The 21,362-nt window shown below is 44.6% G+C and overlaps 2 protein-coding genes across 2 annotated transcripts; one reads left to right on the top strand and one right to left on the bottom strand.

Moving 5' to 3' along the window:
* The first annotated feature begins 376 nt into the window (after positions 1–376).
* nr1h5 (nuclear receptor subfamily 1, group H, member 5) lies at positions 377–10,031 on the top strand. Its single transcript, XM_070910993.1, has 10 exons — positions 377–473; positions 4,922–5,320; positions 5,453–5,593; positions 5,746–5,870; positions 7,331–7,429; positions 7,524–7,620; positions 8,861–8,977; positions 9,083–9,172; positions 9,300–9,413; positions 9,829–10,031. Exons 1-10 carry the CDS (start codon positions 377–379, stop codon positions 10,029–10,031), a joined length of 1,482 nt encoding a protein of 493 aa, XP_070767094.1.
* A 1,624-nt stretch (positions 10,032–11,655) lies between these two features.
* On the bottom strand, positions 11,656–21,362 carry brpf3b (bromodomain and PHD finger containing, 3b). The gene is made up of 13 exons (XM_070910499.1): positions 21,279–21,362; positions 18,547–20,108; positions 18,106–18,262; positions 17,794–17,925; positions 17,511–17,639; positions 16,330–16,642; positions 14,915–15,211; positions 13,634–14,236; positions 13,040–13,121; positions 12,864–12,952; positions 12,559–12,653; positions 12,189–12,343; positions 11,656–11,881 (listed from the first exon to the last, which is right to left on the bottom strand). Exons 2-13 carry the CDS (start codon positions 20,082–20,084, stop codon positions 11,698–11,700), a joined length of 3,774 nt encoding a protein of 1,257 aa, XP_070766600.1. The 5' UTR covers positions 20,085–20,108; positions 21,279–21,362; the 3' UTR covers positions 11,656–11,697.

Raw genomic sequence — 21,362 nt, 5'->3', positions numbered from 1 at the left:
GGTCCAGCTGTTTGGACCACAGTCCCATCCCCGTCCTTCCTGGGTGTCCCCACTTTCCCTTTCGTCTATCCCCCGGGGACGGTTAAGACCTCCTCCAGCACATCATCCACCACAGACCAAGAGCCTCAGCTGCACTCTTCCTCTCTGCTTTTTTAAAAATAGGCTGGGATATCAGCCTGGACAGCTAAGAGACCTGGACGCATCCTGGGGATTGAGGAATGTCTCCATACTTCCCAGATCCTTCATATCTGTGTGAATCCTCTGAGTAATTGTCTGTGTGTGTGTGTGTGTGTGTGTGTGTGTGTGTGTTTATGTCTTTGCATGTGTGTGAAGATAGATCCCGTATTACTAGCTAAAGAGAGGATCTTCTGTCCAGATGAGAGAGTGGACGGAGTTGGAGATGAGCTTTTCGGCAGGGGGGTTTCTCTCCGCCTCGGACGGTTACTGCTCCACAGAGCAGCTCCAGTACTACGGTGAGTCCACAGTGACACCTCTGTCTCTGCTTCTTTCTCGCCTGCTCCCTCTTCCACTTTGCCTTTCCCGCTATTACTTAGTGCTTAGTGCACTTTCTCTTCTCCTCCCGTCGTTTCTTTGGCGTCTCTAATACACGTTGTATGACATATGAATGCTCACAGCGATAGATGAAAGACTGAAGATGGACTTACGTGAGGATTTCTGATGCTCTGTCTTAACTACACTGTTGGCACGTGATAATACATTTAGTAAGTAAGCGCAGGAAAGACTGGATGTTCAGACACGAGTGTTCGTATCTTATGTGATTTGAATCTGTGGAGACATGTCATTTGCAAAGCACTTTCAGCGTTATCGCTCAGCAGTGAGTTAATTCAAATGATGCTGTGTAACGTCATTGGTTTCACTGGTAGATATTTCTTATCTGTAACAGCAGGGAGACGCAGCTGGTATACTTTGTTTTCCTACTGTTGCAAAGGGTAGGCTCACCCAAATGACTTAATAAAAATGACTTGGTTTAATTTGTCCATGTCTTTTTTAGATATTCACTTCTAAGATTTCTGACTCCGACCCCGACGCAATGAATGGAATACATCTCCTTTGTGGTGCTCTCAGCTTTGACAAATGACATCGATACAATTCAGAAGCGACCGTCTCTTTCTAGAAAGTGCCACAGAACACACTTTCTTCAGTAGAAAGTTTCTCCTATAAAAAAAAAAAAAAAAACCTTCACAGTTCTCACCTGGTTGACCTGGGCAAATAAAACCCAAAGCATCTGCATGGTAGATCCCACCAGGGTTAAGAGATTTCTTTTTTTTTTTTTTTTAATGTATTTGGGTGAATCGACCCTTTAAAGTGACACAACAATCTGTGACCTCCGTCCTAACCGGATCGCTCATGTGTACTCGTGTGTCTCTACACTGTTCTTGGCCATTTTCAGTTTTATGCTAATTTAGATACTGCCATCTGTTCTACGTGTTTGGAAACATTTTTTTCTACACGTGTCAGCTGACTTGTTAATGCAGTCCAATGCTGACTTGACATTACGACGCTGTGTCACTTTTGAAAGAAGAAACAACACTTTCTTCTTCTCACGCATGAAAAGTTGTATTCACATGCAATAACACCCCCTTGCTCAATTCATTACACATTACAGGGGGTTTGTTGCTACAGCTTAACTTGGTCTGGTATGACCAGTAAGCTTATGGTGGCTAATGTTAGCTTACAGTAGCCTACAACTGAACATGTGCAATATTATCCAGCAAAGGTCACTTGTGGTTCACAAAGAGGGCAATTTATACGTTATAGTGTTACACAACGAGGATGTGACTGCATTCTCATCTCACTCACTCACACAGTTGATGAATGAACGTCAAGCATTTATTTACGGCCTCTGAGAAGTTCTCGAGGAGGTTCAGCCGGCTGGCTGCATTCACAGCACACAGGGAGGCTGAGCGTGCATCGGAGGGTCTATTTATACGACGTGTATCATCAGCAAATTCCCCCTGTTGTCTGCCCTCCTGCCCTTAGGAGCAGGGGTAGGAGGGGGCGGGCTATGGGGGGTAGTTTGTTGGTGTTGTTTGGCTCCCCAGTGTGCGTGGGATGGAAGGGAGGCTGAGGAGTGTTTAGACAGCGTTCAAATGGTTTACAAACAGAGCGAATCACAACTCTGTCACATCCCGAGAAGGCAAGGACCCCCCCCCCCCCCCAAAACCATCACCACCACAGTCTGGTGAAGACGGGAAACATCTGGAGAGAGAACGAAAGAGAAGACAAAAGAAAGGAGTAAGGAGGGGTTAATAAATGCATTTACTCCAGCGGAGCAGGGGTGTCGCTCAGCTAAATACACCACTTTTCTACTGTCATTTGCCAAAACCTCCAAGTGCTCAGATGAATTCTGGGGTCCAAAATGTGTCAGTTTTGATGACTGTTTATTAGTTATCAAAACCCTCAATTAGTCAAGGTTGAAGACTGATGACTAACAAATAGTCACAGTGGCCTTTAGCACATGTACAGTAAAAGCCGCCTCCCCCCTTCCTGCCAGAGCAGAGCTGGTCTGCTGTCAAAACAACGAATTTAAAGGACAAGTTCAACATTTGGGTCGATCACGCTCATTTGCTCTCTTGCTGTGCGTTAGATGACAAGATTGATACCGCTCTCATGTTAGCACACTTCAAATGGAGCTATAGCCAGGAGACAGTTAGCTTAGCTTAGCACAAAGACTGGGAGCAGGGGGAAACAGCTAGCCTGGCTTTGTCCAATCCCACTAATTAAGACATGAATCTCATCTGTTTAATCCACACATGTGACAATGACGAGTTGCGGTTTTACAGGGGGCTATGCGGTGGCCATTGCTGCTTTGATTTTGACGATTCCTTTTTTTGTTTGCCTCCCGTGAGTCCCCCAACTGATGGAAGAGCAGTACTAAATCACTTAAGAGCTACAGAGATGGTTGGTTGGTTTCCCTGTCAAAGCTTAAAGGCACGCTTCAACCACAGTTTAAAAGAACACACATTGTTCACATAACCAGATTGCTATTATTGTCAGCCCTCATCTTCATGCAACATGTTTTACCCTTTAAATTTCCATCTCCAGCAGTCCTGAGGCTGACATTTGGGTGGGCTCTCCTTTTAATCAGTGCAGAACAGATCCCACAGCAGTCCCGGCTGTACTGGTCCAGCTGTACTTTAAGAGGCTGCCAGTGGTCACACATGTTTTCTCAGAGGAGACAGGACTTGCAAAACACAAGCTGCTGACCCACACTCAAAGACGTTTCACTCCGTCACAACACTGGACAGGCCATTAAAGACTGAATGAAGCGTCCAGAAAGGAGGATCAAAAAAAACCCTAAATGGCACAGGGAGCCCTCAGCTGCATCCTGTTTCAGCAGTCTGAACTAGTTCACAAGGTCTCACTCTCAGCTTTTTATTGTATCCCCCAAGAGCCATAAAAGCAGTGAAGTCACACGAGTCACGTAACACCACATTCCTGTGACGCTCTTAACACTTAACGCGTAATAACAACGTAATAGCTTTGCTTGAAATCATCATTTCACGTTTCTGGTCTTGCTAATGCAGGTGTTCTGGCTGAAATCCGTTTTCCTCCATTGTTTTTTTTTTTTTGTTGTTGTTCAGATATGCGTGTGAGAAACACAATGTTCATGGTACTGACCGGATTTATTTTTTGGGAAGGATGCTTGCAACATAGTGACTGATCATCCCTCTCCGTTCACATGCAAAGTAGTATCCTGGTTATGATTGGGGTTTTGGAGTATCCTGGATAAGGCCTCAGCCTGATTTTGAGAAACCTGGATGTGCTACATTGAGTACCTTGAGAGACCAAGATACTGTGTCATGTTAACACCTCATCCGGGTTTCTGAACATACTTTGTTGGTACAGGACATAGCGGCTGAGATGGCGAGAAATGAAATAATATCAAAAACAGGATAAGACTCAAAACTGGGATATCAGTGCGCATGTAAACACACTCATTCTTAACAGATAAATCTGGTGTTCGTTATTTTTCTTATTGTCAACAAATCCAATGGAAAGACCAAAACCATGTGTTTTTCTGTCACTCAATAGTTTTCGTCTGTGGCACTCAGCCCAAAGCCCATGGTTTCCTACTGAATATGTAAATCTGTACATCATTCATTCATTCATTTTTTTTTTTTTAAAAGCTCAGTGATTTTCTAAAACAGCTGGGCACTGCAGTTTTTAGCAAACGTTACTCAAACAGGAGGAAATATGGCATTTGTTGGGAACTATTTTCACCTGCTGATTAATACACGTTTGGTGCTCTAATGAGTATTTCCGTCAGCATGGCGTATGTAGGATTGACTCAACATAGACTAGACTCCTTGATGTGTTTCTAATAGTTTTTGGAAAACAATGGAGCTCTGTGGCACAGAGGAATAAGAATAAAAATCAGGTTTCAGCTGCACGGACAATACTTGTAGTAGGATCAGTTCATTGTTGTGTTTTTCATGAGGTTTGTTGACAATAAGAAAAATATGGAATATCACCAGGCTTATCTTAAACCAATAGGATGTCGGTTACAGAAACAAAGGCAGTTTGATTTCATGGAATGGGCAGAAAGGCGGCACATGTGAGGTTGCACTATTTTCTAGGAAGCAGCAATCTTCCAAGAAGTTAACAGTTTTCTAAGAAGTTCAAGTTCTCTTTTCATATGATCTTTAAATGTCGGTTCTAAATGCCTAAGTAAGCTTGCTTGCATCCTTTTCCACTTTTTTTTTGCTAGAAATATTGAAAAAAAAAAAAAACTGAATCAGATCACAAATCTGAACACAAAATTGCAAAAGCCACATTGAAGTGGTCTACATCCGCAGGTGTACACAGTTCATTCATTCGTTTTTAAACTGAAATCACTGATCTGCAAAACACTGACTACAAGTCTTTGTCCCTGGACTTCCATCTTATTCCATTTCAGACATGCTGGCTGACCCTCTGGGCTACCCCCTGCAGGACCCTGACCTCCAGCTGCTCCCTTATAGCCAACAACAGTGCAGCACTGCCAACCTGCCCTTCTCCCTCTATGGCTCTCCACCATCCTCCACCTCCTCTCCCTCCTCCTCTTCTTCCTCCTCGCATCCCTGCCACCCTCTGTACCACTACAACCCTCATTGCCTGGAGGCCCCCTGTGATACCGGCCCCGAGGCCCACTGCGGGGGCCTGGCTCAGGGGCTCGGAGCAGTAGGACTGCCGCTGGGGCGGAGGATGCATGTGGGGTCAGGAGGGAAGAGCAGAGGTCAGGACGAGCTGTGTGTGGTGTGTGGAGATAAAGCGTCAGGCTATCACTACAATGCTCTAACCTGTGAGGGATGCAAAGGTATTTCTCACTTTTGTATTTGTATTTTTTATTCTTTCCTCTTGTGTGGTTGTATTCTGAAAGGTAATCTAGTAAGATGTAGTTTCAACCTCCCCTTGTCCTTCTTCCCATTTCTCTACCTGAATTCTGTAGGTTTTTTTAGGCGTAGTGTGACTAAAAAGGCGGTGTATCACTGTAAGAGTGGAGGTGGCTGTGAAATGGACATGTACATGAGGAGGAAGTGCCAAGACTGCCGGCTGAGGAAGTGCCGCGCTGTGGGAATGCTGGCTGAGTGTAAGCGACCTCTACTGAACTACTAAAATGTTAAAACATCATGTAACGAAGGAAGATGATTGATGAGAATAATTAATACCTCCTAATACAATATGCATTTAACTGATTTGGTTGGTTTGACGCAAAGTCTGAAAATGCATGTTTCTTCTTAGGCCTGCTGACGGAGGTGCAGTGCCAGTCCAAACGACTCAGGAAAGGAGGTAAAGGGAGAAGACAGGAGGAAGAGGAAAACACAGACAGCAGGCGGGTCAGCTCTACCAGCAGGCTACCTGGACAGGTACTAGAGGGCAGGACCGACTCGGTCTGTTATTGATTGGATGGCTGCCTGAGCGGCTGGTTAGTCCACAATTCTGGTCCAGACTGAAATATCTCGGTATATGATTTATTGCCGCGAACTTTTGTGCGGATATTCGTGGTCCCCGAAGGATGAATCCTACTGACTTTGATGAACTGACTTTTCCTCTAGCGCCAACACGAGGTTCCATAGTGAAATGCCGTTGCCTCAGCTGTACTTTGTGCAAATTAGCAAAAATTAGCACGCTAACACACTAAACTAAGATGGTGGACACGGTAAACACTATTCCTGCTTAGCGTCAGCATGTTAGCATTGTCATTGTGAGCATGTTAGCATGTTGACGTCAGCCTTTAGCATGCTGTAGACACAGACTGTTGATTGTGTAGCCGTTTCTATTCAATTCAATTGTATTTATATGGCGCCAAATCACAACAAAAGTCATCTCATGACACTTAGCAAATAGAGCAGGTCCAGACCGACTCTTTATAATGTTATTACAGAGACCCAACAGTTCCCACCATCAGCAAGCACTTTGGAGACAGCAGCGAGGAAAAAACTTCCTTTTGGTTTGAATGTTGGGCCGAAGGATGCTGCAGTGATAGCTCTTTAAGTTATGACATGGTTGGGTGGTCAGCTGGTTGTATGATTGACTGTTAGGAGTGGGCAATCTTCTTTCATGGCACATGCAATTCTATTTCCATATTGATATATACTGTGATATACTACATTTTGTGAAAAACTGTTTCTGGACGGAACAGCTAACGTTAGATGGGAATGTTTTAGGCCAATCTAGCAAATGAGATACCTGGCAAATCCAATATTGCTATGAAGCAGTCCTGCTCATGGATTTGCAACATTTCCCACAATGCCCTAATAGGCTTTTATCTCACCCCAGATATTATAGGGATAGACTCCACAGTATAAATGCTTTGGCAAAATCTCTTGACAGTTCACACATTTATATTTCATATATATTATATATATTTCATGGCATAGTGTCATATCCCCCAACCCCTATTGGTCGAACAGTTGGATGATGATAGGTTGGATTAGTTGATCCGCTGGTTATATGGGTTGTTGGGTGTTTTTTACATGATGTGATAGGGTGGTTGGCTATTTTTTGTTAAATGGTTTGGTTGATTGTTTGTTGAATGGTTGGTTGGCTGGTGATCACCTGGCTGGTTGACGGTTCATTTTGGCTAGTGAGATGGTTATTTGGTCAACATGTTGTTGGCTGGTTAATTGGATGGATGGACACATGAACAGCTGTGTATCTGGTTGGATGATTAACTGTATGTAAGACCAGTTTGCACTCTCAAATTCACACATTTATCTTTCATCTTGATGCACTTTCTATCTTGTAGTTTTAACATTGGGGAAATGATGATCATGACCGTGATACTGGTTTAACCTTGTGTTGTGTGGACCTCCATCTGCTCCAGACTTCGTCGGCCAGTTTAACCCGAGAACAGAAGTACATCGTGGACAGGATGGTGGAGGCCCATCGACTGTACAGAGCACAGGACAGCAGCCACTGCAGGGTAGGTCACAGTGTGGAAACACTAGTTGTTCTTTCAAACCACAGTTATTTTTTTTTTATGTTGCCCTCATGGTTTCTTGTCTGTGTCTGCTCAGTTGTTTGAGTGGCCATGTACAGAAGAAGGGGAGGGTTTGTCTGATGTTGTATCACCCCATTTGCAAAGACTGCTGCTGTTTGCCAGGACTGTGCCAGGTAAGATGGACAGGAATGTATACAATATCTATAATCTGCTTTCTGTTGTGTTCACTTGAGAAAGAAATATAGAATCTAAGGAAGAGTAAATATGATCAAAATACAGATCACAGAGAGGTGAGCTGCTATCTGTTGTTCTATGGATGGCTCTAGGGATGGCAATGTTGGTCTGTTGGTCCACCACGTTAGTCCAGACTGAAATATCCCAACAACTACTGGATGGATTCCTGTGACATTTGGTACACACGTTTGTGTTCGCCTCAGGATGAATTGTAATAACTTTGGGGATCCTCCGACTTTTTATCCAGCCCCACCATCAGGTCATAATTTCATTTTGTACAATACTCCCATCAGCCTCACATGGCCACCACTGGCACGTCTGCAGACGCTAATCTGTTTCACTGATAATGTCCAAGACGGCCAGTGACTTCTTAAAGTGCTCTGCATTAGGATTTTAAAACCAGTAGTGCCAGTGTAATCAGAATCAGATCAGAATCAGATATACTTTATTTATCCCCGGGGGGGAAATTACACAATTAATCAAGCCAAGCTAAGTTCCTGCAACTCTTGCAAGTCTTCAGTAAATGTTAATCAAACAGGGCTAAATAGTGCATTTGTTGGAGTGAGACTATACTTACCTGCCGATTTGGTGCGCTGATGATTATTTACAGCACCAGGACAGTGTATGTTGGATTGGTGCGAAATAAGCAACAGTTGCCATGGTTTTGATAATGAAGGAACATGTCACCCAGAGCAACAGTGTGGCTCACTGATGTGTTTCAATGGTTTTTCAACAATGGATGCCTGTGGTACAGAGGAACAACATGGACAATATTTGTCAGTAGGATGAATTCGTTGTTGGTTTTGATCGTTGGATTTTTGACAGTAAGAAAAATATCACCAGACTTATCCTTTGGATAGGATGACCTGTTTTTGTCTTTGTGTCGTGCCATTAAAATGGTTCATCAATGGTACATGATAATACCAAGCATACATAAGGACTTCTGAGGAAGCGCCTATTGGAGTACTGCCCTTGTGAAGTTTTGTTTTTGCTTGATTATCATTCTAAAAACTACAATATGAGGAGTCACTTAGGGTGAGGGACATAGGTACAGAAACACAGCATGGTATAGGTGTATGGGTTAGGGTTGATAGCATGTGATAACACATACACATACTACATCAAATAATTTAATAAACACACTGTGTATAAAAACAAATAATGATGTTCTCCTCTCAGGTTTTGACCTCCTGGATTTTTCAGACCAGAGCTCTCTCCTGTCTGTCTCTTCACTGGAGGTCATGTTCCTGCTCTCAGCTCAGCAGTTCTCCCACAACCCAACAAGCCCCAGTCCAGGTGAATGCACCAGCAGACAGGCTTTTAGGGCTCATACATGCATTCGAGTCGCAAGTTCAGTCTGATATTAAGTTAGAGAACTGTTTTGTTTTCCGCTATCATCAGCCCTGCAGCTTTTCAGTATGTCAACACACAACTGGCTGAGAAATGTAGAGTCAAAGGAGAACATCCACAGTAGGACGCCGGTCAACTCAGGTGAGTCCAGACATGCGTTCACTCAGGGAATATCTAAGGCCTTACAAGCTGTGGAAAAACACAGCTCAAGGTATTTCCCGTAAAAAAATGAACAACTTCCTTTTTTTTTGTTTGCTGGTGTGAACAGGAGGCAGTGAGGATCTCTTCGGGCCGGTGCTCAACTTCTTCCACAGCATGGCAACGCTGAGGGTGACGGAGGCCGAGTACACCCTGCTCACCGCTACAGCTCTGCTCTGCTCAGGTTGAGACCAGCAGTCTGTGCTCTCTAAGTTGTGGATGTTTGGCCTGAAATAATCCAATCAGCTGTCAAGTCAAGACATGCCAACGCTCTATTCAAGAGCAAATAATCATTAGCTCTTCAGCAGGTTGTGATAGTAAACTGACGCCTCTGAATGATTCACTCAGTCTGTCTCAAAGGGTCTGACTGTGGACATTATCAAGGCTTAAAATGGCTTTCATGCTCTATAGCAGCGGTCTTCAGAGTCTGATAACTGTGCCCCCCCCCCCCCCCCCCCCCTTTCACTCATACAACACATTTGACTTTGTCCATACAGTAGGTGTTTGGCAACTTGAATGTCAGTCCATGTTTCGATATACATCTCGTCTATGTTTTAGTGTTATGGACCTGTCTCTCTCTCCGTGTCCCTGTCCTGTAGACCGTGCGTCCCTTCAGGCGGCCAGCTGTGTTGAAAAAATGCAGGAACTGATCCTGGACCTTCTGTCCAGGGTGTGTGGGGCTCAGGGTGGAGCTGCGCGAGGGGGACCGCAGCGGTTTGGCCGCCTGCTGGGAAGACTGACGGAGCTTCGAACCCTCCGTCACAACTACCTCCTCCTGACGAGACAGCAGCCTGGACACTGATGGAGGGAGCGTCCCGGAAATGGTGAACACCACCACGGTCATCTCTGGGGAACTGAATGTACGGATTTAACGACTAGGCGGTGCTGTATGAGAGTATGGGACTGAGATGTGTTTGTGGACTGCTGCAGTTTGTGCAAATATTTTATAGGTCTTTTTATAACTGTTGTATACGGCTAACATGTACACTTAAGAGTACTTTTCACTATGTTGAGTAATAAATGTTAAAATAAAACAAAAACTGCAGACTGTGTGCTAGCTGGAGTTCATCATTGGAAAAGGTTTGAAATTAGGGACTAAATGGACATCTGTTTCGCCTCGCCTGTTAACCTTTCAAGAGATTTTGAGCGAAGGGTCTGCGTCTTTGCTGGTGAAGCTAATGAATGTCTTCCAGGCGACTGTTATTAAATAAGACTTGAACGCAAACTGATCTTACCTTTGGTTTTAAAAAGAAAAACCACAAAGCTGCAGTTAATTATCCAAAAAGGTTTTTAATAAGAGGATTTCTTTCCCAAAATGAGGAAATACTGGTTCAGACAAAATATTTGGTGAGCAGGTAAAATATGCAGGTAGTACAAGCTTATAAAGGTGTATTTTTCCATCTCAACAATAAATAGAATCTTCTGGGGGTCAACAGTGAATGATGGCGGCTGGTCTCGAGCAAGATCATCAACATCAAACCAACCATGTGAACTCGCCTGTTAAAATGTTGGCTGCATGTTTTTAAAACAACACTCCGCTTGTTTTAAATAAGATTCAATTCTCAACTTTAACCAATATAGCTTTATTTCTATAGTTCTGTCTTCCATAAATAAATTATTTCTCTCTGTATCAAAAAGAGAATTCAAATATAAAGAACAATGGCTCATTGTGTTGTATGCTCCCAATGTACGTACACACACACACACAGACACACACACACAGACACAGACACACAGACACACACACACACAATGAAATTACATCAAAGACAAGCTAAGTACACTGCAGCAAGTCAGGAATTATTTTATCTCCACAAATATACACAGCCTCGCTTTGCCCCTTGTGGGTTGATTGAAATACGCATTTTAAAAACAGCAACATTAAATTAAATTGGGTTTGATAATACACATACATATGTACACAAAGTGTGCCTTTATATTATACAAGTGTCTTTGTAAAAGATTAAAATGTAAAAAGCTATTGTATAAAAGATGGCAGTGATCCATTCATACGTCTTCTGCGTTTCATATAAATATGTCAAATCTCTTTTCCGACAATTTGATTCCTTGGCAGTAGCATTATACAAAATAGAGGGGAATTCTTTTACATTTGATCCAGACACACAGCTTGAACACATCCAGGTGGAGTAAGCAGATCCCTCAATACACCCCTGAACAGGGAATTAGTGCTTACGACCGCAGCAACGTGGGACCTAAAGGTAACTTCATTCACATGTGGAGCTCAACATCCACAACAACGACACGAAGGCAAACACCACTGCTCTGTGTGTCAGACACTAGTGGTTTGGTGGTGAACTTCAGTCCAGGACTCAGTGCTGCCACGACAACCTCTTCAGACCACAGTGTGAATACAAATTCAACTCGCAGTAGGACTCTGTCCACCTGCTGCTGCTTTAAGACCAAAGAGAAATGCATAGTGGCTGACTGTGGGTGCTCACTGTCGCCCTCTACAGGTAGTTGGAAGCCACAAAGCCGTGGCTGTGGCTGACCCGGCTCTGGTGGATCATGGCGCGGTCGTACGCCACCTGGACAGACTTGCGGATGCTGGACTTGCGGCCCTCCATTATGCGCAGCTTGTCCCCTGTGTCGTCTACACCCAAGGGTGTCACCTTGTCACGTGGGAGCCACTGCCTACAGTGGCAAATACACAGAATTAGACTGTTAGGGACTTTGAAGAAGAGTGGTGAAGACCACTTTCACTGCTTTAGACCTGTTTGTATGATTTGGACCTATAGAATTGTGTTCAATGTAAAGATATAACAATATATATATATAAAACTACATTCATTTTATTTACAAATCAAAGTCATTTTTTAAATGCAAAATAACTTTTTCCCGAGCAGCAGCTTGGCCTGGTAGTTATGTTCCTCCTACAGCTGACCTCACTGGAGGAGGAGAAGCACTGTATTACATTTGAGCATGTCTGTTTGACCCTCACCATGTCCGCTTGTTGTCAAAGAAGAGCACCAGGTAGAGCCTCTCGTTGGTCTCCTCCTGCCTCTGCTCCCCCAGACGGAGGACGTCTTTGGGTGGGACAGGGATGGGCACCCCGTTGTGCAGCAGGCCCTCCTCTGGCATCTCTGGGTCGATGATCTGGAATGAACACACAGTCAGTCTAACAGGGAATCTAGGTCTGTTTCTAGCACTGGTCCCAGGGAACTCCTGATTTTTGTTTCTTCTAGATTTGGTCACTGTCCACTTCAGTTATTTTAAATTTCTCAAAATGTGGTTAGGTGAAAGCTGCCTGCAGTATTTAAAAGCCATTATTAGATGGCTCTTCAGTAATACTAGGTAGGATAAGCGATTACCAGAGCAGGATAGGAGGGATATCCCCGACACTTGGCCCACACTAGTTCTAGAGGCTCCAGCTCCGTCTCATCCTCTGACGTTTGGCTGCCATTGCCTGCAAAACAGAAGGTGACATAATGTTAAGAATAAGAAGGAAATGAACATGACATTCATGCATACATGTTCCCAATAAGGTTAGAGTGTTATATTTTGTGACACAAAATGTGTGTTGTTTAAGGCATATTTGTGAGGAAAAATAATTAATTTAAATTCAGGAGAACAGAACAGAACAAAACAAAACAAAACAAAAAAGCAGAGAACACACCAGTGTAATCTGAGTCTCCGTTGACTATCTCCAGGAAGGGAACTTTGGAAAGGGCTGGTTTCCCGAGGCTTCGTTTGGGTGGTGAGCTGCTGTAAGATAGCACGTTGTATTGTCAATGTATTGTCAATCATTACTATAACCAAACAACCAGTGACAACAGATACACCGTGTCTTACATTTCTTTGTGGAGGACTGGGCAAGGGCTGTACTCAGAGTCGGACCCGCCGTCTTTGTGCTTGTTGAAACCGTTGGTCAGTCCTGAAAGCAAACGAGAGAATTCTCAGGACAGCGGCTGCTGAAATAACCAGGAGGAAAACTAGACAGGAAAATGGGGGACACCTAAGCGCAGGTATCTTTAGTCTAATCCAATGTCACAATGAAAACACCACCACAATACAGCGCTGCCACAACAATCAGCACAAAAGAGCACAGGACACAATAATCACAGATAAAGGGGGGATGCAGAGGTGGTGTGTGGGTATTTGTTTTGTTGACCGGGTAGACTGAGGTAGGCAGTAACATCTGTAACTGCAGCCCGACGAGTCATACAACCCTTCACATATTTTGCTGACATTGTCATTATTTGTATCATGGCTATTGAGACGTGCTAACCGGTAGCTAATAACAAATGTAAAGTCAGCACATTCCAACATCCTAGTGAATGTCTTCAGTGCCAAGAGTAGTCAGATCTAAATCACTGCCCTGAGTGGAGGACCTTAAACTTGGGGTACAGAAGTGTCCAATGTCCGTAACTAAGTGAAGGTTCTCACCACTTTCCAGTGTATGATTTGGCGTCTTCTCCAGCTCACTATCTGAGCACACGTCTCGACTGGGGGTCCATTGTTCTTTGAGGGTGGGGGGTCCTGGGCTTTTCTGTGGGGTCTTGGATGGAGTGGACAGAGGTGTGGAGGATGGGGTACTGGCTGTGGAGTTGGGTGCTGTAGGCGCGTTGCTTGTATCGTCGTCCTGCGGCCCCTTTCCATTCAGCAAAGGATTGTCTCTCTCTCTGAACAGCTTAGCTCCATTTTTTGCCTTCTTGAACAATACAGAGGTTCGTCGTCCAACTCCTCCGGTGGTGGGCCGTGGGGGGGCACTGAGCTCTGGCAGGCCGTTGGCCACCGCCTGTCCTTCACTGTGCAAAACGGGAGGCGGTGACGCAGGCCGCTCCTGTGCTTTAGTGCAATTCATGCTCTCTGTGGTGCTGTCTGAAAGGTCACCGTCCATCTTTAGGCGTTTGCAGGGCCAGCTGGGGGACTTGGGCTCCCCTGTGATTGGCCGCAGGGTGGGAGGCTCCAGAGGTGCGTCCCCCCGTCGTGGAGGAGGAGCCGGCCCGGTAGGTTCCAGTGTCGGGGGCGAAGTGGATTTGAGGTCTTCTGAAAGATGAGAGGAGAAAAATGAAATTCAGTTTCTTTCAGCGTCTATTTGAAATGAATGCCCATTTAGTATGTCGTGTGATGTGGTGGTGTCGTATTCACACTGGAAAATGGTTTCACTTCATAATGATTTACATTTCATTCAACAGTCTAACCACAGCCCAAAGGGAGTTGAGGTATTCTGTAGATATGGAGGACCTTATCGAGACGAGTGAGTAAATAACTTTGCTCTCACAACTGTACACCAGCAACATGGTAACATGGCAGTACTTCATGACTCAGCTGACACAAATCACAGGCGTTCTGCTGCCCTCCTCTACGGTAGCAAGAGACTGTTTGTAGTCAGAAGTGGGATGACATGGCATGACTGTACGTGGCCAATGGAGAGTGGTGAGTCCATGAGAGTGATGTATAGAAGAGGTGCAGACATAGAGTGCACTGGGAGAGAGGAGTTGTGAGGCAGCCATGGCTAACGAGACTCTGTGGGCCCCTACTTACTAGACTGGAGACAGTGGGGTGGTTGGGGTTGGTGCGTGGGGGGGACCCTGGCTCAATTACCTGAGGACAATGTTCCGTTAGCTCATGTTCACAACTGGTCTCATTGAAAAAACTGGCTTTTAAAGGTTCATGCATTGGCAATTTCATACTGTTGAAACGTCAGTACTTTTCATCACCCACCTTTGTCTGAAGACGATAGGCCGTTGTCTGCCTTGGCGTCTTTGTCGTCCTCTTCCTCATCGTCGTCTTCGTCATCCTCCTCGTCTTCTTTCAGATGTCCATTGTGAAGGCTGTGGCGGGGGTGTTGGCCCTGTCTGTAGCGGATGTTGTTGATCTCGCGGCGAAGCAGGCGGATGCGTCGAGTTCGGGCGCCACTGCATCGCATGGAGCTGACAAAGTCCAGCTTTTCTAACAGCTCCTTCAGCTGTTCCTCCACTGTCATATGGAGCCGGTTGTCTGGATCCAGCACACTGTCAACTGGACACAACAGGAAGGAGTCAGGCTAACAGTGAGCAGCTAGCATGAGTTAAATACTGGTATTTTTTTAACTGAAGCTGATTTGCTTATATTAGCTGATGAGCAACAGTACGAGAGCCAATGCAACTGCAAACGAGAAATGAGATCCTTACTGTGCTCTCAAACAAGAGAACCAACCACTGTGCTGTTGTGCCCATCATTGACTTCAACTTTGGTATTTATATATACAGTACATATTTGTATCATAAACATACTGGATATGGAAAATGCTAGCCGTGGAAGTTCTTTTACACAACAGTTTGTCACAGCTATGTACACTGTCTACAGACAGAGAGTACTGTAAGTACATGAACAAAGTTACACCTCCAGTATGAGGGTGATTAACCAGTAACATATCAGTACATTGATACATAAACAATGACGATCCACCCCAATGTCTACACTATATATATATATAACTGCCTGAAATCTCAATAGAAGCGCAATATGCAAAATAAGACATGCAGCAGTGCCATATACTGGTGGCCACACATTCTACTAATCATATAATAAGGTAGCATTGGTGCTCACATTGATGTTACCTGCAGGAACAGACAACTAACTCCTCCAATTTGAAAAGTGAAACAAGACCATGTGCACATTTAGTGTATTTATACAGATTCTCGGACCGAGGTACACTATGCCCGCTCACCGGCATTTCAGTGAAAAATGCATCCATAGGCCATTAATATGGACGTACTGCAGACATTTTTGGAAAGGAAGCAATTGGTTCTCAGCTCGAACTTAAAATAATAGCAGAAATAATAATTATTTCTATTTAGGTACTGCTAGTCACAGCTCACACTTTAATTCATGCACAATATAAAAAGTAGCACCATTGTATCTAATCAAATCTGAAACTGAATCTGAATTTAACTAAATTTCAATCCCATTTAATCAACTTTGAGTTGCAGTGTATTGGTGCATTCTCGTCAAAATAAATGTTTCTTAATTGTACTGGATCATAGACCATCTAAATAAGTATTAAAATCATATGGGAGCGACATACAGACCCGTATCTTAAGTACAAAAGATGTGTGTGTTCACATTTCCTGTTGAGCAGCACCACTGTGACTTACCATCCTCCCAGGTGCAGCTGTAAAAGTCTCGTTTCTGTGGCGACTCTGGGAGGAGCATGCCAGTGTCCAGGTCCAGGCCGGTGTTGGTGGCCTGTCGTTGGGCATGGCGCAGTATGGCTCCCCCCAAGTCTCGAAGACGCAATGCTGCCCGGTGGAAGACTGTGTCCTTGGTGTTGTAGAGGAGGCAGTTGGACACCATTAGGTTGAAGTCAGTCTCCAGCTCAGCCACTGAGCGGTAGGCATGGCTCTCCAGCTTAGAGCGCATAGTGGAAAAGTCCATGGGCAGGCTGATGAACTCCATGTAGTCTGGGACCTTAGGACAAGACAGATTGGCAAATACAGATTAGTGGCAGTGGAAAAGTTTGTTATGGTCAAACCCTGTGCTTCTGTAAGGATGCTGCGGCTGCTGCTGTTCTTTCTAACATCCTGTAGAGTTGCAAAGTGGGAGGTACTATTTTGGGCGCCCCTGGTTCTGTCCCATTCATTTTTCCCACAGACAATGTTTTGTGACTCAGCCAACTCTACAACCCTGATGGGCATGAAACTCTCCCAGTGGCATCATCAGTTCAAAAGATTAAGAACGGTGTTAGAAAATACTTCAGCCTGTGTACATAAACACTTTGAGGGAGTGGTTAACTACAACTTCCATGGTGCATTTCCACAAGAAATATCCATTCACCAAGGTTAAAATTGTGTAATGACCTAAACATTATGCTGTTGACAAAACTGATTTCCAATCTGCAGCTTAAATCACTTCACTTTCAACTTCTGGGTCAATTTTGGGTGAATTCCGCAAATATAGAGCTGTGTTTTGTTTATAACTGTAACAATGAAGCCCTCTAAGTTTGCTACCTCTCTGATTCGCACCTCTGACTGGCTTCTCCTCCACAGCAACAGCGGCCAGGGCTCATGGGTATTGTAATAATAGAGCTGTTTGTTAAAATGACTGACTAAACAAGAAGTTGAAATAGTTGAAACTGGTAGTAAGAACATAAACCTATAGGGTCCTCGTTATCTGGGAGAGTCCCGTGTTTGGGCATGTTATTTAGAGAAATATTTGAAATGTGAAGACAAAATGGGGGAAAAACACTCCTGGAACCAGCAGGGCCTCCCACTTTGCAACTTTATATAAACTGTGTGCATGCATCCGGTCTCAGTGTTGTAACAGTGAAATGTCTGACCTCCTTGATGTTGACTGGCTGTGCAAAGATCTCGGCTGTGTCCTTCTCCTGTAGTTGCTCCAGAGTGGAGCGGAGCAGAACCAACATCGGGGTCAACTGCATCTCCAGTGCTGCCTGGTGAACTTTGACCTGCAGTTGTCAGGGGATATGCATGTGAAGTTGCAACCATGAAGAATTAAGACAGAAGTTTTCAGAAGAAGAGAAGCAATGTGAAGCGATACTTGTGAGTCATACAGTTGGTCGCCTTGCCTGTTAGCATGTGAGATTAACACGTGTATGTTACCTGTTCTCGTTTGAGTTTCTCCCTCTTGCGGATGAGCTCCACCAGCAGCCGGGCTTTTTCAAGGTCATGCCGCAGCTTCTGCCAATATCTCAGTGCTTCTCTTGCAGCAGAAACCTTCTCATCCACCTCAGGCTGCAAAGTACAATACATTTTTTAGACCCCCATTATATAAACATTGTATCAGAGATGTGTCCAAAGTTCTTTGGAAGGACAATGGCAAAATAAATACATTGGATACCATCACAAAATGTAATCATAGAGTACAAAAATAGTTACAAATGCCAAGGCTATAGTTCTGTTTCCTGCCCTGACCTGTTCAGTAGACCTCTGGGATTGGACATTAGAGTGCAAACGCCGGACCAGAGGCACACCGTTCCTTGACTGACGCTTCAGTAACCAGTAGCTATGCAGTCTCTGCATGAACTGGTTTTTCCTCTGGAAGAGGATTCCTTTACAGATGATATTCAGCCTGTACAACAGAAGGATGCAGGTTGGCCTTACCATCAACATGACATCAGTTCAGGCTTCTCCACTAGAGAACCGTTTCTTGTAGTTGTTGCTGCTTTTAAAAATTTTTATTGCATGTTTTGACCAAGTTGGTTGTCACTAGGTGTGTTGGAAGATTTGATGAAAACCAACTTGGTCAAATGTATGGCAAAAATAAATAAATAAATAAATATGGGTGTTTAATTTTTGTTGAACAGCAACAGAAGCACTGCATTTTATTTTATTCATAATAAAAGAAAATCTAACCTGCTTGTGGGTATCTGAGGCACTGTCACTTGTGGTGAAGCAGCGTGTTGTGCTGTTGACTCTGTGCTCTTCTTCCCTTTCTTTTTACCCGTCTTGGCATCATCTTCTGACTTTCTGCCTTTTTTTGGTGTTATAGGACCCTCTGTGTAGGCACTCCGTCCTCTACTAGCTCTCCCTCTGCTGCCCACCACTCTTCCTTCACTCTCCTCATCTGAGACGGTCTCTTGTCCTGGTGGCGAATGGGCCTCACAGAATGCTGTCTTCTTTACAGAAAACGTGGTTCCGTTGACGTTTGTCTCTCGCACAGGATCGATCTTCATGAACAGGCCAGCACGCTGAGCACATGTGACGTGAAACGCAGTGTAACAGTTGGCCTTGTGGCACTGAATTGATGCACCCCGGCCCTTCTGCTTGCACAGGTAGCAGGTCAGTTTCCAGCGTGCTGGCGGAATGTTATTGACCCCTTCCACTGGTTCTAGAAAAACTGTGTTGGCAAAGCAGACTTCAGGGATCCAGATGGCACAAACCACATGTGCCCAGCGGCCGTCACTCGTTTGCTTGAAGGCGCCGCCACGGTTTGGACATAGAACACAGTCAACAGGTTTCTGAGGGGACTGGAGGCAGCAGCGGCACAGCCACTGGCCCTCGGGGATGTAGGGCACTCCGTAACACTCCTGGTGCACAGCCAGGTTGCAGGAGTCGCAGAAGAGGATGACGTTGCTGTTGAGGCATTCATCATCCAGGCACACGCAGCAGAAGGCATCGTCATCAATAGTACTCTGAGAGGGTGCCCGGCTGCGGGCTTCCCGGTACGCCTCCTCCTCCAGCCGGTCCACCAGCAGTTCAAAGGTGTCTGGTGAGACAGCTGAGTAACCCTCTGACGTCCTGCCAGCATTGACCATCTCCAGCCAGGCGGTGTCCTCTTCGTCCATGTCATATTCTGCCTCAGCTTCCTGCTCCTCAGCTAAGCGTTCAATGTAACGGTAATATGCCGTAGGCAGAGGAGGTGCCTCGACTGGCATGAAGGTTTCTAACACATGAAACTTAGGTTCAGGGAGGGTCATGTGGTGATGATGTGACGCGTTAACCTTTTCAGGTGTTTGTGGATGAGAATTGGGGCAGTGGTTCTTGGAAGGTGGTGGCGACTTGACAGGAGGAAATTTGGCATCTTTCCTGCGGCCTCGGGGTGTGATGGGTTTGCGGACTGTTTGGGCACTGCTGGTGGGAGATGATGACTGCTCACTGTTCTCCTTGTTGCTGTTACACTCACTAATGTCCTGAGCCATCATCTCATCTTCAGTAATGACCTCCAAGGGCTCCAGAATCGAAATGCGGTGAAGCCTACCATCCAGTTCCACCTCCACCACCTTCTGGGCCTGGGCATAAGTCAGGGTTTCTCTGCTTGGAGATGCTTTGAGGCTGTAAGGGGAAGGGGAACGCTGGCGGTCACCCCCACGCCCGCCAACTGTCCCATTGGACTTCCTGACATCGGCTCCACCTCCTGCAGCCACCTGGCCTTTTCGACGTGGCTTCCTCATAGGCCACCGATCACACTTTCCCTCCTGTTGGTTTAAAAGATGATATGAGAAAACTGTGGTGTCAGACTGTAAATTTATAGTCAATATACAAAACACATTTTGTATATTGCACAAGAATAAGCATTTGATGGTGCTACAGTAGAATATGAAAACATCATGCCATCATTCCACCCTTTAAAGATAATATAATGTAATATTTTGCTGTTAATGGTATCTTAATTGTTCAGATCACTTAATCTTATCTAGCTAGATTTATTCTCTACTGCTTCAACAACTTGATTTCCCTTTGAGATCAATATATAATAGTTATAGGACTAATTAAAATCTATTGCTGTAACCATGCCATAAAACTAAGGCCTAAAGAGGCTAAACATGCTTTGAACGTCTTGATATATTAACTCTCTCAAAAACATCTTGTGAGTTGCATTTTACAGTGCAGTGTTATTAGGCAGGGACATGGTCAATAGTACCTAATTACCTGTAGTGTAAAACATTCCTTCACACACCTCAACTCGCAAAACCTTTACTTACTTAATCCCAGCAGCTAAATGCATTGACCAATGTTTTGACAACTGACCAACTGTCAAGTTGAGGGTTACGCTTCACTGTCAATGCATAAACGCCTAGTAAAGAAAAATGATCTGTAGATGATTCTCGACTTTATCTCAAAAACTGCTGGCAACTACTATCAGGGCTAGCCACAACACAACGGGCACATCCAATCAGCTTTCAGGGAAGTTTAACTGATCTACCCCAGAGCCAATCAGCTTTTAGAATACCACGGTCTCAACTGATCAGTGTCCTTACTTCGGCAATAAAATGTCAGCCATATTTACAGTTTTAAAACACTGTTAAAAGCTCTTCCACGGTTTAAATTTCAGCAATAGTGTTGTTATGTTGAAGCGGTGCTTCATCTGGTCAAGTCGGGATGAGAAAGGCACAGTACTGTGACGGTATTTCTGTACTTTGACAAAAAAGTACGGAGACAAGGAGTATATTTAAAGATATCAGCTAGCTAGCCTGCTAACTTTAAAACATGGGCAGTACCAACGTTAGCTGGCTTGTTATTTTTTAGCGTTGACAAGGCGCAAAACAAGTTAAACCGTTGCTAGCTAAAATGGAGTTAAAAGTTGAGCTGAGCCACTCTATAATGCAGAAACAGTAGGTAGCAAACTTAACGCTAAGCCATCTTACCTATTATGGCAACTGACTGACACAGGTAGCTCGACAGCCGGCGGTCTGAAGCCGCTTCTACAGTAATGGTTGCTTAGCCAGCCG

This window comes from Enoplosus armatus, chromosome 8, assembly GCF_043641665.1.
Source record: "Enoplosus armatus isolate fEnoArm2 chromosome 8, fEnoArm2.hap1, whole genome shotgun sequence".
NCBI classification, from domain to species: domain Eukaryota; kingdom Metazoa; phylum Chordata; class Actinopteri; order Centrarchiformes; family Enoplosidae; genus Enoplosus; species Enoplosus armatus.
Note: the sequence above shows the minus strand (reverse complement) of the source record. Positions and strands in the feature narration are given on the sequence as shown.

Coding starts and splice junctions, on each gene's coding strand:
- nr1h5 (XM_070910993.1), top strand. CDS start 377: ATGAGAGAGTGGACGGAGTTGGAGATGAGCTTTTCGGCAGGGGGGTTT. Junction 5,594..5,745: donor TGTGGGAATGCTGGCTGAGT/GTAAGCGACCTC, acceptor GTTTCTTCTTAG/GCCTGCTGACGGAGGTGCAG. Junction 8,978..9,082: donor CCCAACAAGCCCCAGTCCAG/GTGAATGCACCA, acceptor CGCTATCATCAG/CCCTGCAGCTTTTCAGTATG.
- brpf3b (XM_070910499.1), bottom strand. CDS start 20,084: ATGAGGAAGCCACGTCGAAAAGGCCAGGTGGCTGCAGGAGGTGGAGCC. Junction 17,640..17,793: donor AGAAACTCAAACGAGAACAG/GTAACATACACG, acceptor TGACAACTGCAG/GTCAAAGTTCACCAGGCAGC. Junction 12,344..12,558: donor ATCCCTCCTATCCTGCTCTG/GTAATCGCTTAT, acceptor TGTTCATTCCAG/ATCATCGACCCAGAGATGCC.